The sequence below is a fragment of the Centropristis striata genome, chromosome 17, assembly GCF_030273125.1.
Source record: "Centropristis striata isolate RG_2023a ecotype Rhode Island chromosome 17, C.striata_1.0, whole genome shotgun sequence".
NCBI lineage: Eukaryota > Metazoa > Chordata > Actinopteri > Perciformes > Serranidae > Centropristis > Centropristis striata.
Genome location: NC_081533.1, coordinates 16,968,213 through 16,985,569, shown reverse-complemented (window position 1 = coordinate 16,985,569; position 17,357 = coordinate 16,968,213). Strand labels below are relative to the sequence as shown.

Sequence of the window (17,357 nt, the reverse complement as noted above, 5' to 3'; positions counted from 1 at the left end):
CATTTAAAACTTTATTGCAGACTCGAACGTCCAAATAGACATACAATCAAATACAGTACATAAAACAAACATACAGCGTAAAAGGTGTTATGTCTCCTAATATAAAAAAAAGTGCTTTTGCTTGTTTAGGAAAAAAATTAAGAAATTCTTTGATTCCAGCTTTGTAAATGTGAATATTTTCTGGTTTCTTTATTCCTCGAGGATAGAAACTGAAAAACTTTGAGCTGGGAAAAACTTTGTTAGATTTATCTGCAATTAAATAATCCTCAGCGCTAGTGAACAACAAGACCTTGTTGAAATAAACTAAAGGAACCTTTAAATAATCACTATTTTCTTATGGTCTATGCAAGTTAGATGCGCAGAGATCTTGTGTTCACAGATTCAGTTATCGCAGGAAAGACTAAATGCTCTTGTGTCAACGAGACCAAACAGACCATTTACAACCTCACCACCAGGCTTGGAATTTTCGTCATTTTAGGGGCAAGGCCATTTGGCCTTCCTCTTCACACTTATTTTAAGGGCACAAAGGCCACATGACAGGGCATAAAGGCCGTTTGGTTAAATTACGCTGGTTTTACCTTTCAGATAAATACCTTAACATCCCCATTCACCAAGAAACATTAATGCACAATATATTAAAGATATTAGAAAGGACCATTTGGGAAATGACAAATGAACCTGTTTTGAAAAGACGGCAAATGCATATATTTTGAAAAGATGGCAAAATGAATCTCCTGCCTGAGTTCATCTAAGAGTAAAGAAAGAGAAATGCCTCCTCCTGCCATAAGAAAGGAACCTGCTGAGGTGAAATTTACATCAGCTAAATGTCGAGCCCTTGTCCCTGAGGTAGGGAACCCATTAGCGCTATCCCAACTAGCTAGCTATCGCTAGTTTTCATGACGCAAAAATGTAACGTTAACGAGTCGACTTTAAATAGGCAAATACAATGGTAATTACCTATCAATAGTACTTTCTATAAAAATGTAAATGTTAAGTTTTGTCAAATACTACCACATACTTCAGTCACAACATATCAAAACAGCTTGTCCCGCTAGCTTACCTGTGCTGCGCATCAACACATGGCTCATTTGAATATTCAAATGAGCCATGTGTTGATGTGCAGGTCTCGAAGGACGGAGAGTGGGTCTGGTTAGCGTTGTGTTTACTGGAACTTTGACAGGGGCGCAAAGGCCACCTTGGCCGTAAATTGAACATTTTTTCACAGGGCATCAAGGCCAGAGTGTGGGGCAACGACAGCCATGGCCATCGTGGCCGTCGTGAAATTCCCACCCTGCTCACCACACAGATTTTATTTTCAAAATCAAGGCTCCAAGCTTGCTGTTGGTAAATAATTGGACAGTAAACTTAAATAAGTAAGCTATATCGAGTGAATGTTAGGGGCTCACTACATTACATCACTGTATGAGATTTTAAAAAGCTGAAAAACCTCACACTGATATTTAATGCTGCACACGTTTCAGTCAGTGCTTTTAAATGTAACAAGGTTTAAAACCCAGCTAAGTTTTTGTCTCCATGTAAGTTTTTAACATTAGCTTCAGCTTTGTGGGCGGTTCAGTCCAGTTACACATTCAAGGGAATTCTGACTCAATAGAAATTCTTCATAAATGCTTCTGTGTCTGTAACGTCTGAGCCAGGTTTCTGTGGAGGACAGTTGCATCACATCCTGATATGTAAGACTTCTTTCTACCACGTGGAAAAGTTTGGACATGAAAATAAATCAAATTATTCGCAAAGACGCACATTCCTTCCTTATTCAATTTCCTCTGGATCAAGTAAATATGATTTAAAAACTTGGCCTTGGCAAAGTCAAGACGGTCCACGACATTAACGTGTTCCAAGCGTCATAGGGGTCACATGAGATGCCAGTTCCCATGGCAACAGGACCTCCAGAGTTCAAGGTTCAGATCCTAACTGGAGACTGTGTGTGTGTGTGTGTGTGTGTGTGTATTCTTGTTCTTCCTACATAGTGAGGACCAGAACACGTTTTTTAACCAACAGACTGAGGACATTTTTGCAAAGTGAGGACATTTTGGCCGGTCCTCACTTCTTTAAAGGCTTTTTGGAGATTTAAGACTTTGTTTTAAGGGTTAAGGTTACAAAAAAATGAGAATTAACTGAAACTGTATTTTGTGGTTACAAAACTAACTAAAATTATAGTGAAAATGTCCTTTGTTTTTGTCTTTGTCAACTTTTTTCAAACTTGCAAGGGAATTCACTATTCCAATGAGGGTCCTCACAAAGATAGTAGTACAAGTGTTTGTGTGTGTGTGTGTGTGTGTGTGTGTGAGATTGGCAATAGATAACGTACTTTGTATGTTTTGGCAGACTGCATAGTGATCGTATGACAAAGATTTGAATTTCCTGTTAAGAATTAAAGGTGTGTTGATAACATTCTGTGAAAATGTAAGATTATAGTCTGTTGTGTGTCCTCCCACACACACAAACAGAGTAAGTGCTGAGCTCAGCATGACCTCCCTTGCTGGAAACCAGCAGAGTTGCTCCAGGGACGTTGCTTTTCGTTGCTGACCCATTTTCCGAGAAGTACTCATACCAGATCAGTTTGCACTTTGCATGTTGCAATCTATCTGGAACTGTTTGGCTTTTGGTACATCATGGGTCTCAAACTCGCGGCCCACGGGCCAGTTGCGGCCCTCATGATGATATTTTGTGGCCCCCACCTTGATATGAAAATTTAATGGGAGTTTTATATGAATGGCACTTTACCGTGTTGTGAGTGGAAGGTCCCTTTAATTACAATTAAAATTAAAATAATTTTGTGTCTTTTTAAAATAATTTTGTGTCTTTTTTGTAATTTTGTGTTTTTTTTGTAATTTTGTCTTTTTTTGTAATTTTGTGTCTTTTTTAAGTAATTTAGGTTTTCTTTAGGTTTTCGTCACTTTGTGTCTTTTTGTGTCTTTTTGTGTCTTTTTGTGGTTATTTTGTGTTTTTTTTGTAATTTTGTGTCTTTTTTTTGAACATTTTGTGTCTTTTTTAAGTAATATATTATTTTTTTCTGTCATTTTGTGTATTTTTTTTGTAATTCTGTGTCTTTTTTTGATCATTTTGTGTCTTTTTTTGGTCATTTTGATACTGCCTGCGGCCCTGTGTTAATTTGAGTTTGAGACCCCTCTTTTATTTTGCATGCTGGGATGGCCTTCAGCTCTTTGCACTGGACAGCCTAAAGAAAGCAGGTGGATGTTTATGAAAACATGCTGGATTGAAAGAAGGAACTGTGCAACCTCAACTATGACCGCTTGGCACCTACTTCACACTTTTACTTCCTGTCAAATTCATGTTCCTGTTTACTGCCTTTACTCACTCACACTAATCACATCATTTGAGCTTTGTAGAAAGTGGCCATTAAGTTTGAGTTTGAGTTTATTTATTTAAAACGGGGACAATACATATTAATGAACATATACATATAAATATGCAACATTATAGCTAATTTCCATCTTCAGTCCCTTTGGCAGGTTGATGTATTGTGTGTTGATACCGTAAGACAATAAAATCAATAAAACAATGGTTACAACAAGTATTATAAGAGTAATTACCGAGAGAGAAAATGTGTCCTTAAAAACACAATAGAACAGAAACTAAAAAGAAAAGCAAGAACAATGAAAAGTATAGTGGACCAAACGTATTTCACTAGTGTTAAACGCTAAATTTAGACATCATAAGGCTGTTTAAAGTGCTGAAGTGTTAAAGTGTTAGGTGCGTATTTATATTGCAGATTGCCCGATGGCACAGTAAATATAAAGTGCTGTTTTAAATGCACAATTCTTAATACACATTACATTAATTAAATACTAGCAATGGTAATTTTATGATATTGGAAGTACCCATTTTTAGGAATATAAAGTGCATCTTGCCTTGCAGGTAGCCCTAATACCTAAAAAGTAGGGCCGGGACTCGATTAAAAAAAATTAATCTAATTAATTCGAGTCTTTGTAATTAATTAATCGAAATTAATCGCATTTTAATCGCATATAAATATCACATGGATTTTTAGTATGCCATTGAATAATGACTGAATACATAAGCTTAAGCAACAAAAATATTGTTTATTTTTGTTCAAGTCCAACAGACCTGTGCAATTTTTGCCATTAAGTGTAACAATAGCATATTTAGAAATATAGTACATTTCATAAATTCAGGTAGCCTATAGGTAGGTATACCTTCTGTAAACTAGAATACTTTGGTTTTTAAAGTAAAACACAGTTCACTGTGGTTTGTTGTTGTCTGTACTCATGAACGCTAGTTGATGCTCAAGTATAATCGGTCCGCCTGAAACTCATCCAGTGAGAAACGTTCCGCGGTGCAAAAATAAGTGCGATTAAAATGCGTCAATTTTTTAACGCGTTAATTTTTGTGTAATTAATTAATCTTAATTCATGCATTTAAGTCCCAGCCCTATTAAAAAGTAAATAAAGATATAATAAATAGCGAAGATATTTATAGGGAGTATAGTAATGATAATAAAGCAGTGATGTTTATGTATGTACTCATTTGTGAGTTTCTTTGTGTTTGGCTTTTAAAAAAAATTTCCATCAAGAACATAAAGCCATCAGACAGAAAGGAAGGAGTAAAATAGTTGCCACAGTCCAGTCCCAGCCTAAAGAATTTGCCTGTGGTTTCTCCCTATCTGTTGTAAACACACAGACTCAGAGCTTTTGTATAAGAGGAAGTAAAGTAACACACTTCTGCTTAGGTCACCGCAGGGTTAGGACCATAGACTGTATATAAATAATGGACGTAGTCACCGTGACGTCACCCATTGGTTTGTGGACTGCCCGTTGGAAGCCTCGAGTTCAGCGTTACACTCGTCGCCATCTTGTGTTGCCATCATGTTTCCGATACGCGGAGCAGACCATGATTGGACTGTGGCGGAGCGCGAGGGATCTGACGACACTGACTACAGCCTCTCTACACCTCAACCTGACTGAGAGAAGCCGCTGCTAATTCATGTTAGCATTAACTGGAGCATTAACTGAGATGTTAGTTTTGGCAAAAAACAAAAACAAAATGTATCTTTCTTACCTCAGAAAAATGAGCAGCGACTCTTTGGAGTGTCTGTTAGTCCAACCAAACACTGAACAAGACATTTAATGAACAAAACGTTAAAATAAACTGTCATTTAGTGAAAATACAGTGAAAGGATCAAAGTTATGAGACCAAACCGCTAAACGTCCTTCTATCTATATAACGTTATATATATATATATATATAACTTTATTGACACGTTGCCGTGGATACACATTGCTCTGCTTCTCTCCTGGTGACAGCTCGCCTGACATGTTTTTGTTAGTTCAAGAAAAAGAAACTGTGAGCAACAAATTGCACAAAATGACCTGATGTATCAAATATGATACAAATTACAATTCATATATGCACATTGATATTTAAATATATATTGTGTAACAGTGTTTATATCTCATGGAGAACTAACACAGAGCTTTTGTATAAGAGGAAGTAAAGTAACACACTTCTGCTTAGGACACCGCAGGGTTAGGATCAGTAGTTTGGATCAAATCCAGATTGGAACTGGATGGCTCTTTTGAAGTCTGAACAGTCACAAATCACATGAAATCCGATTTTTGCAAACCGGATCAAAACCACCTTCGGGAGGTAGTTTCAGATTGCATTTGGACAGATGCGTCTCAGTCTGAACCTCCAAACACTCAGATCGGTTTTAACTGTCCGCACAGCGCGGAGACGAGGTGTCCACCGGCAGCCGCGCCCGACTCATGCGGGCCCGACGGGGGCGTCCTTCTGCCCGGTTTCTCCCCTGGTACAGTGATAAGGCCAATATGCTGAGGAGACCTGCCTCCATCATGTTTGTTGTTGTTGTTGTTGTTGTTGTTGTTGTTGTCGCTGTCGCAATTATATGATGTCTGACGTTCTGACGCCGTTACTATAGCAACCTGTCAGATCAGTCAATAATGTGGCCCAGTCTGAACAGAGCCATATCCGATTTGGACACTTGCTAAAAACAGTGTGGACAGTCAGCCCTAAAAATCGTATTTGAGTAGGAATCTGATTTGTATCAGATTCGCCTGCAGTCTGAACGCGGCCAAACTCACCAGAAAAAATCACCTGGCAATATTTTTTCCCACCTGTTTCACGGTTAAATGAACAAATGAAGAAACTTAAAAAGATTATCCTAACAAGTCATAAACACAGGAGAGAAAACAATTTAGATTAGACTTAAAAGTGTCACCAGAATTTATTTTCTGCTGGCTTCTGTACTTTTCAGTATTTTAACATTCAAAATGACTGTTTTCCCATATTGGACTGGACTGAGAATACATTCACCCTGTCACACAGCACTGTAGGCCTACATCACACAGCATCTCTTCCCGAAAATCATGATCCAAAGGGCCAAGACCTTAAAAACACACACAACCTCCTTCTTACGCAGCCAGTGACCCTCAGCAACTATGTTCAACAGACCTCACAGACTCAGCAAATCGTCATCTACTTCCCAGATAGATTAGCCAATCATGACTCATTGCTGGAGCTGTCTGGCCAATGGGGGCGGGCTCTGTAGGAGGCCACTTCCTTGTGGAGTTCAGAGGGGGGAAAAGGCTTCCAGTTTGACTGTGGATATCCAGTTTTTTGTGTGTTTGAGGCCATGAAGGCAGAGATGGACTGGGAGATCTGGAGCAGGCAGATGGATCAGGAGGTTCTGGTTGAAGATGGTGAGTTTGGAGCTCTGCTAGTTTGTGGGAGAGCTTTGTTTGGAGCTCAGATTGTTCTTTTTGCTGTCTGATAAAGCCCGCACTCTGCTCTCATGAGTTTTAAAATGCAGTTACGATTAGAAGAAAGGCTGTTGTCATCTTTTGTTAGACTGCTGACGCATGTCAAGCTGAAGCAATAAGTTGTGTAAAGTCACAGCAGCTGTGTCTCCTTATAGCTGCTTTTATTTGCCTTAAACTGTGGTAAAGGTGATAGGTTTTATAATTGAATTCAGGTTTGTTATGTTTTTGCTGATACCTTTAACTTCAACACTGGAGTTTAATGATTAAGACCATTTACAACCCACCAGGCACTGACTCATGTGGTTAATGTGTCTGTGCTGCAGCCTGCATGAGAGAAATAACCTATTTTGGTGCATGATTAGTGTACACAGCTGTGTGTTTGATATAAAGGTCGACAGCAACAGATACACCATTACTTCCGATTGCTCTTATCTAAGGGTGTGTTGGTGTGTTTCTACCTACCTCATACATGTTTGGGGTCACAGAGGCTGTTCTTTTCCTTTTTATACTGTCACATGACTTTAGACTCAGATTCTTTACGATTGTTTTCTTTTGTTGTCTTTTTAGTCCACTTTTGGCTTTCGTCTGCTTTCCCTTTGTACATTAAGGCTGTAAATTTTAGGTCCAGTTTGTCTGTTGTGGTGTTCTCTCTAGGCTTTACTGTGTTTGGACTATCAGGAACAAGGTACAAAGGTCGCTCACGGTTGTTGTGTTTTTAATGGGGCAAATCCTTCCAAAATAGATGATAGGGCACATGAGGACTCGTATGATTGCAATGATGTTAAGTGAGACAAATCGTTAATTTAACAGAAAAATCTAACCAGACATGCTGACAAACCCCCCCCCCCCTATTTTTTTTATGATAAATAAGTAAAAAAATAAATAACATATATATTCATTTAAATATATAAAATTAAAAGACTACAGTACACAAATATTAGAATAAATAAATTAAATAAACCACACTGTAACCTTACTCAACCTCTGAAAGCTACTTAACATAAATATTAAATACATAAAAATAAAAAAAAGCTCAAAAAATAAATTGGATCAAACATGCTGTACAGTGCTGCCATGACAAAATTCCTGAAGATATATTCAACTTTTTTTGTAAACTATATTCAATCTGGAAAAGCGTTAAATAATTTAAAAAACAATACATAAATAACATATATATGAATTTAAATATCTAAAATCAAAAGAATACAGTACACAAATAATAAAATCATTAAATAAATAAAATGAACCACGCTGTAACCTTCCACAACCTATGAAAGCTACCAAACATAAATATTAAATACATAATAAATAAAAATGAAGAGATAGATCAAACATGCTGTGCAGTGCTGCCATGACAAAAATTCCTGAAAATATATTCAACTTTTTTGTAAACTATATTCAACCTGGAAAAACGTTAAATAAGTAAAATAAATGAAAAATTATATATATATATATATATATATATATATATATATATATATATATATATATATTAATTTAAATATATAAAATGAAAAGAGGTACAGTACACAAATATTAAAATCTTAAATACATAAAATAAACCACGCTGTAACCTTCCACAACCTATGAAAGCTACTAAACATGAATATTAAATACATAATACATAAAACTAAGTAGTAGTAGTCGTCACTAAGTAAACTATATTCAACCTGTTCTAACATAGAATGTGGCACAACAACCATTTGATGTTAATTATTGTGTTTTTCATAATGATTGTAAGCCATATTCATGATTGAAAAGGTTCTGTGAAAGACTTAAATGGCCGGATGTAGCCATCAGTAGCCCAAACAAGCCAAACAAGTTCCATTCATCCATTTGTTGCACTCATCCAGTCCTGCAAGGGTCACAAGGGGACAGCAGCCTGTCCCAGCATGCCTTTTACAGCCAGACTAATTGATTTTAAAGGGGCAGGTATAACCGCTGTCATATGCCTGGACTCGGAGTACAGTAAATTGTGTGACAAAGTGGTTTAAACTACAAGAAAGCCAGACAAAGTGTTATTCTAGTCGTCTTCCTCCACCGTGGTGTTGCTGACCTGGATATAGTTACATGTTGGGCTTCATTACCATCAACTGACTCCTGTCTTGTAACCTTGTAGATGGCAATGTGTTGTAAGCTGAGACAGAGTTCTGTAAGAATGACTGGATGACCTGGCAGGAGGAATAAACATGTTTTATCATTGCAAGTTAGATTCTGTCAGTGTGCCAGTGAGCAAGGGACTTCAGAACTACAAAAATAGATTTTATTGTGCAGTGTTTGTTTTATTTTGTTTTGGGTTTTTTTTTGCTTTTCAGGCTTCCCTGTCTAATTTATAGGAATTAATCCCAAGGGTTGAAATATTTTACAATCATGGAGGCTTGTTTATGTTGGCAAGTCATGTAAATGTAATGTTGATCTTTTTTTTTTTTTTTTTAGTGCTGAAGTAATTCAGGGGAATTTCCTTTCTTTTACCCTTTTTGTTATGTTTCAAAGTAAAAAAAAAAAAAAAAAAATTTAAAGATTTTTTTCATAAAAACAAAAAAAATATAAAAATTTAAATATTTCCAATGTTAATAAATTAGTAAAAAATAAATAACATATTCATTTAAATATATAAAATGAAAAGAGTACAGTACACAAATATTAAAATACATTAAATAAAATGAAATGAAATGAAAAAAGTTTTAACATTCATTTTTTTTTATGATAAATGAGTAAATTATAAATTATCCTCATTGAACCATGATCTGTGAGAGGTAAAGAACGCCATATGCACCAAATACTGATTGAAATGGTTAGTAATGGAGTTATGAATGAAATATAAACAATGTTTATTGTGATTTTTTTGATTTTTTGAGTGTGATTCTTTTTAAACATGCCCTGGGTCAAATTGACCCACGAACATTATTGCTGTTCCTAAGAAACGAACATAACAGAAGGGTTAAAGATGCTTAACTAGATCAGGAAAAGGTGAGAGTTATTCTTGTTTGTTTAGAGAAACATTCTTGAAGCCGAGGAAAGTTTAAAACCAGTCTGACTCGTCTGCTCAGGTGCATAAGAGCAGCCTTTGTTTTAATGGATGCCATTGTACTCCTCCCCCAGTATCATGTTAGAAATGTGGCTGGTGTTTGTGAAGATCAAGATTTTAGCAGTGAATAATGGAAAATATGATGGACTTCTCAATGGGAATAGATATTGTTATCTTTTGGTTAGGGCTGTGCCATATCGTATCGTTCACGATAATATCAGTATATATTTTTTTATGGTTACAAAAAATGCATATCATGATATTGGCAACATTCCCACTTCTTAATGAAGTGGTTAAAGTTGTTTTAATCACAAAAAGCTACTTAGTCCCTGTCGCTAAACACATGCAGCTTTCAAAATAAGAGCACAGTGTGTTAACAGAATCCACCACAGAACTTACAAGAAGACTGTCAAAATAAGATGCCTTAAATAAAACATACAAGAACCTTTATTCTCCTTTACAAAATGTCCTTAAAATATGCCCCCGAAACCCCTAAATGGTTATTTTTATTTTTTCTCATACTCTAGAGTCAAGAGTAAATTTTTTTGTATTTGGCAACTGTTGTGATTTGCACTTCACACTACATTTTAGATTTTTATTTATTAATACAGACTAAAAAAATCATATTTTCTATATCTTTTTAAGTATTTGGTAATATCATCAAGAATATCGTTATCGCAAAAATAGTCTGAAATATCGTGATATTCTTTTAGGGCCATATCGCCCACCCCTACTTTTGGTTTACTCCAGTGCTATAACAAAAGCAATTGTTTATTGATGATTCTGAAATATGAGATTAAAACATAGAAAACATGCTTTCCTGACTGTATTTTTATCCAGCATGTATGCTTGTATATAAATCCTCTCAGTTTATTCTCTCAATATTAGCCTGTTTCTCAGAATAAGCTTGTTAATCTTATGTTTTCGTACAGTCTGCAAGCAACACCTCCACCATCAACACCTCCACATAATTTCGAATTATTTTCCATTAATACTCAAATAAAAACTATTTTTATTTCAGCTCAGACGATTGTTTTGGTCCCATAATAGCTCGCCTGAACTCTGTTGTTGGTTGCTTATATGCACCATAAATCAGAACTTCCTGTGTCGTTTCCCGTTTCCGTCTGAGGCTGTTTTTAATTGGTTGCCGCTGTCTGGTAATTGTTGCTGCCTGCAGCTGAGACGCTGCAACAAATTCAAAGCTCTTTTGTTGTGAACCAAATGCAGCTGAAGTTAATCTCACAGCTTTGTGTGCCTTTGCCTCAAACAGTCATTAAGTTATTGTCAAGAAGAGTGTTATCAATATTACACCAGTAGGTTACAATACACATTTTCTGCTGCTCCTTTGTGCATTGTTCTCCCCATTTTCTCTGCTCAGTAACAATAATCAGCAATAATAGTGGGTTTGCTACTGCTTGCATTTTCTCAAGGCTTCTGAGTGTCCAGATTACTGCTGCTGACGTACTTGTCTTTGGAGGACAGCACATGTTCTTGTAAAGAGATTATTTGAGTAGAATATGTTCATTATGTACAACCTTGATTATCAAGAAGTTGGGACGCTGTCATAGCCGCTGGGCTATAGCTGACAAGCTATATCGTTGTGATGTCTCATGTCCCCCTGTGTTATTATATTATATATTGTTTATTTCTTTATTTTCTCTTTTTTTTTTTGTTTTTATTGATTTATTTTATCTTTTTCTTTCCTCTTCCCTCTCTTCACGCGTTTGTACTTCTTGCGCTGTTTGCCTTTATTTTCATTGTGTTATATATATATATATATATATGTATGTATATGTATATATATATATATATATATATGTATGTATGTATGTATATATATATATATATATATATATATATATATATATATATATATATATATATATATATATATATATATATATATATCTGGGGGCATTGGACATTCCAGAAAACGCTATGATCTCACCGATCTGATGACATCATACCCTGGTGACATCATCACGTCATCACGGAACATTGAGATTCCAGAGATGCTTTGATCTTAATACTTTGATCTCACTTGGATGGTGACATCATCACGTTGTCACAGAACATTGTGACGTCACCACATGACATCACATATCTCCTTTCAGAGTTTGCCTTTAGACTTGGGAACTGAAGGAGAGACACTTTCTCATTCCTGTAGGGCCGAGAGGAGCACTTGAAGGGACGACACAGCACAAACTACGAGACGATTTAGGATCATCCATTGTAATTTATTTAATACCGAAATGGATACAGCAGGACCTTCCGAGGCACAGATAATGGCTACAATTAAAGTTGATGACATCCGTCCACTGATTGAGTCGTTTCTGGAAAGGATTACAGAGGAACAGTGGGCCAAGATTACGATTGGTGAGGCTGATTATGCCACGAAAATTTTGTTGGCAGAGTTAGTGCTAGATTTGATTACAATCGTGTCAAAATCAGTAAAGGCAACTCTTGGCCGTAATGCAGCTGGCCTTACTGACAGATTTGTCATGTCCAGTCTGGGTGACTCAGTCGCTCAGGCCTTTGCTCAGGTTCTGAATGTAACTTATGTCGACTCTCACATCTCAAAGTCCTTAACAGAATACATTTCTCAGGAGGCTGTAAACGGTGGAAATAGTCAGATGGAGAGTATGGGCATGTACGAGATTGTGGCTCCTGACCGCATACCTTTAGCAGGCAGACTTGAGGGTATGGTCCTTCATGTCTGCTCCATGTTAAAAGTATCCAGGGCAAAGGTCAATGCTTTCTGCACAGTTCGACCATGGACACGAAAAAGACAGGACACTGAAAAACTAGCAGAGGCAGATGAGATTGCGGACATTGGAGATCTCTGCCAGACAGCCATGGGGTCTGTCAAGTCATCCACCCCTGAGAAGCTTGTGTCAGAATCAGTGGACAGCTTTATAAGTCAAACAACTAAAGCTGTCCAGGACATAATTACGAAAGAGGTCAGTGCGATGGCAGAACCTCTTTTGCATGATGTGGCAGATCATGAGTGTGCAGTGCTTGATTCTGACACCTCCTTAAAGATTGAAAATGTCTCCTGTATTATTGCTGAGAGCATTGTTGAGGCGCTTAGAGGGTCATCCTTACAGCAGCTTAGTCCAAGTCCAGATTTTAAGAAGACAAGTGGCAGCCCCCTACCAAGAGAGGGAGGCTTCTTGAAAGAAGTGGGGGACAAGGTAAAGACCTTTTTCGCCACATGGTTTACAAAATTGTCTATCAATAGAATCCGGACACAACTGAAGAACATGTTCTGTCGCAACTCCAAAGTTCAAAACAGGGAGTCACTGCAGTCTTTCATTGACAGTATTGACACACTGTTTGAAACAGAGAATGGTGACGAACTTGGTGGAAATGAGCATGCTGTGTTCAGTAAATTACGGCGCATATCAGAGGGACAAGACTCAGCCTTCACACAAAAACTTGGTGATGTTCTTTACAGTCACCTTTCAGAGGAGGTGAGTTCTCAAGCTGACTCAAAACAGCCATCACGTGAGACCCTTTATGCAGCCATAGCTGGCAAAGTGTGGCGTTTGCTGGGAATGATGCGCTGGTGGGTGAAGACTAAGGCTTCTGAACACAGTCTTAAAGTAGTATTTGATTTGATGGACTCTGAGGTACTATCACCATCACCCACAGTTTTAGTGTCTGTGAACAAATCACAGACACCCTCAGTGACACAATCAGAAAATGCTTCACCAACACCCAGTGTGGCAGTGTCTAAGAGCACATCGCCAGCACCCAAAGTGAGAGCGTCTGAAAGCACATCGCCAACACTTACAGTGACACTGCCAGTAACCCAAGCTTCTGGACACAGTTATAAAGTAGCATTGGATTTGATGGACTCTGAGGTACTATCGCCATCACCCACTGTTTTAGTGTCTGAGAAGAAATCACGGACACCCTCAGTGACAAACGCTTCACCAACACCCAGGGGGGCAGTGTCTAAGAGCGCATCGCCAGAACCCGATGTGAGTGCGTCTGAAAGCTCAGACAACACATGTCCATCAGCCGAATGGAGAGTACTTAGAAACTCTCCATTACCACCACCACTCAAAGTGATACTACCAAAAAACTCTCTATCACCAGTACCCAAAGTGATAGTACATAGAACGGTTCTATCACCAATAACTGAGGAGGACATCCAACAGCTCAACTCAAAAACAGTTTCTCAGGTCAGTCGATCATCAACACATGCTGCTACAAGAGAACAGACAGTGAAGTACACACAACTCAGTGTACTTGTTATTAAAGTGGTTTCTCGCATCTACAGCAAAGCCAAGATAACCCATCCAGCTGAATCACCAGAAACTTTTATTAGGAGGGTGATTGAAAAGACATGGGCCGAACTTGAGGGACAAGATTTTACAATCACCCCGGAAACATACAAAAGCCTGGACAAAACCATTGTCGAAAACATGTGCAGGAAATGGGGCTGTGTAGAGGATGTGTTGGTGGCAATGGCACTTGAAGGAGAAGTAGTTGAGAACTACATTGCCTGCTCTGTCAAATACTTACTTTTGACACCACCAAAGAACAAGATGAGCAAGTTCTTTGGCTCATTCGGCAAAGCCTTCAAATCCATCACTGGTATTTTTAAACGGTCTTGATGTCGTGAAGACATCAAATGTCTGTCAGAGACCAGTTAGTGGCCTCTGTCCAAGTTTCTTATAGAGATTCATGGGGTTTCCTCCGGGTGTCTCCGGTTTCCTCCCGCTTTACGTTATCATAGAAAAAAAATTTAATTAAAGGCCACCTTAAGGTTTCATCCCACATACCATCACTACAATAATATAATTAGTTTAATTAATGGCCATTTAGGGTTTACAGGTTGCTCTGGTTTTCTCCCGCTCTACATCAACACCATAAGAAAAAAATTTAATTAAAGGCCACTTTAAGGTTTCATCCCTCGTACCATCACCACAATAATATAATTAGTTTAATTAATGGCCATTTAGGGTTTACAGGTTGCTCTGGTTTCCTCCCGCTTTATGTCAACACTATAGAAAAAAATTTAATTAAAGGCCACCATAGAGTTCCCTCTTACCAACACCAAAATAATAGAAATACATTATTAATGGCCATTAAGGATTTACTCAGGGTTGCTCTGAGCCATAGTTACTCAAAATAGAGGCTTTGAACATGGCCCACGTAGACCCCATGTCCCCAACCACACCCGGAATGCAGGACAAATTGTCCTGGAGGTGGGAGTTGAAGAACCAGCAGACAGGGGTGTCCGCTCGACGTTCCCAGTTCACCCTCACTCCACGTTTGGGTTTGCCAGGTCTGTCAAGTAGCCTCCCTGCCACCTAATCCAACTCACCAGCAGGTGGTGATATGATGACAGCTCTGCTCCTCTCTTCAACCGAGTGTTTAAGATGGCTAAAGATCTGATGATGCGATAACAAAATCGATCACCAACCTTTGGCCTAGAGTTGTCTGATATCAAGTACACTTAAGAGCAACTCAGTGCTCGAGCATAGAGTTGCTCATAAGTGTACTTGGTATCAGAGCACTCAAAACCAAAGATCAATAATCGATTCGGTTATTACATCATCAGATCTGCAGCCATCTTGGACACTCAGGTGTGAAGAGGAGCAGAGCTATCAAATGATCACCATCTGGTGGTGGGTTCAGGTGGTGGGGGAGGCTGCTGGACAGACCTTACAAACCCAAACATGTAGTGAGGGTAAACTAGGAACATCTAGCGGAGGCTCCTATCTGCATGTTCTTCAACTCCCACCTCCAGGAGAATTTATCCTGCATTTGGGATGTGATTGGGGACATGGAAATCGAGTGGGCCATGTTCCAAGCCTCTATTGTGGACGTGGCTTGCAGGAGCTGTGGTCGGGAGGTCGTCTGTGCCTGTTGCAGCGGCAACCTAAGGAGGGAGGGAGGCCGTAAAGCTTAAGAAGGATGCCTTTCGGGCTTGATGGGCCCAGGGGTCTCTGGAGGCAGCAAATGGGTACAGTTCGGCCAGAAGGGCTGCAGCACTCGCTGAAGTAAAAACTCAAGTGTGGGAGGAATTCGGGGAGGCTATGGAGGAGGAATTTCGGTTGACCTCAAGGAAGGTCCGACAACTGTCAAGACAACTCAGGAAGGGAAAGCAGGGCTTGGCTCAAGCTGTGTTCAGTGGGGGAGGAGACTTGCTGAGCCGGCCTGGAGATATGGTTGCGCAAATTGTCCTGGAGGTGGGAGTTGAAGAACATGCAGATAGGGGCCTCTGCTCGACGTTCCCAGTTCACCCTCACTCCACGTTTGGGTTTGCCAGGTCTGTCAAGTAGCCTCCCTGCCACCTAATCCAACTCACCAGCAGGTGGTGATATGTTGACAGCTCTGCTCCTCTCTTCAACCGAGTGTTTAAGATGGCTACAGATCTGATGATGCGATAACAAAATCGATCACCAACCTTTGGCCTAGAGTTGTCTGATATCAAGTACACTTAAGAGCAACTCTGTGCTCGAGCATAGAGTTGCTCATAAGTGTACTTTGTATCAGAGCACTCAAAACCAAAGATCGATAATCGATTCGGTTATTACATCATCAGATCTGCAGCCATCTTGGACACTCAGGTGTGAAGAGGAGCAGAGCTATCAACTGATCACCATCTAGTGGTGGGTTCAGGTGGTGGGGGAGGCTGCTGGACAGACCTTGCAAAGCCAAACATGTAGTGAGGGTAAACTAGGAACATCTAGCGGAGGCCCCTATCTGCATGTTCTTCAACTCCCACCTCCAGGAGAATTTATCCTGCATTTGGGATGTGATTGGGGACATGGAAATCGAGTGGGCCATGTTCCAAGCCTCTATTGTGGATGTGGCTTGCAGGAGCTGTGGTCGGGAGGTCGTCTGTGCCTGTTGCAGCGGCAACGTAAGGAGGGAGGGAGGCCGTAAAGCTTAAGAAGGATGCCTTTCGGGCTTGACGGGCCCAGGGGTCTCTGGAGGCAGCAGATGGGTACATTCGGTCAGAAGGGCTGCAGCACTCGCTGAAGTAAAAACTCAAGTGTGGGAGGAATTCGGGGAGGCTATGGAGGAGGAATTTCGGTTGACCTCAAGGAAGGTCCGACAACTCAGGAAGGGAAAGCAGGGCTTGGCTCAAGCTGTGTTCAGCGGGGGAGGAGACTTGCTGAGCCGGCCTGGAGATATGGTTGGGCAAATTGTCCTGGAGGTGGGAGTTGAAGAACATGCAGATAGGGGCCTCCGCTCGACGTTCCCAGTTCACCCTCACTCCACGTTTGGGTTTGCCAGGTCTGTCAAGTAGCCTCCCTGCCACCTGAACTCACCACCAGGTGGTGATCAGTTGACAGCTCTGCTCCTCTTCACACCTGAGTGTCTATGGTCAAAAATGTGTCTGTCTTTCCCCTTCAGCATTCTGCTTGTCATCATCTGCTCATAACTTTCAGCATAACAGTGACTACAGTGGCATCCATGTTTACTTCCTTTCATAGCATGCTGTGACATCTTTGTTATTTTTCTTCTGCCCATGTGTGCCAGTTCAGGGCGGTGAGCAGTTCACAATGGAGTCTGACATTAGC

At 39.5% G+C, this 17,357-nt stretch overlaps 1 protein-coding gene across 3 annotated transcripts in view; it reads left to right on the top strand.

The window, feature by feature from the left end:
* LOC131989971 (H(+)/Cl(-) exchange transporter 5-like) overlaps positions 1 to 17,357 on the top strand; it is a 78,647-nt gene that overhangs the window by 13,778 nt on the left and 47,512 nt on the right. The window contains exon 1 of one of the 3 annotated variants that reach the window (XM_059355351.1): positions 5,239 to 6,722. The exons of the other annotated variants lie outside the window; for them this stretch is intronic. Coding sequence (XP_059211334.1) covers positions 6,656 to 6,722 — 67 coding nt within the window. The 5' untranslated portion in view covers positions 5,239 to 6,655. Of the gene's footprint in view, positions 1 to 5,238; positions 6,723 to 17,357 lie in introns of those variants that run through there. 3 annotated transcript variants of the gene reach the window in all.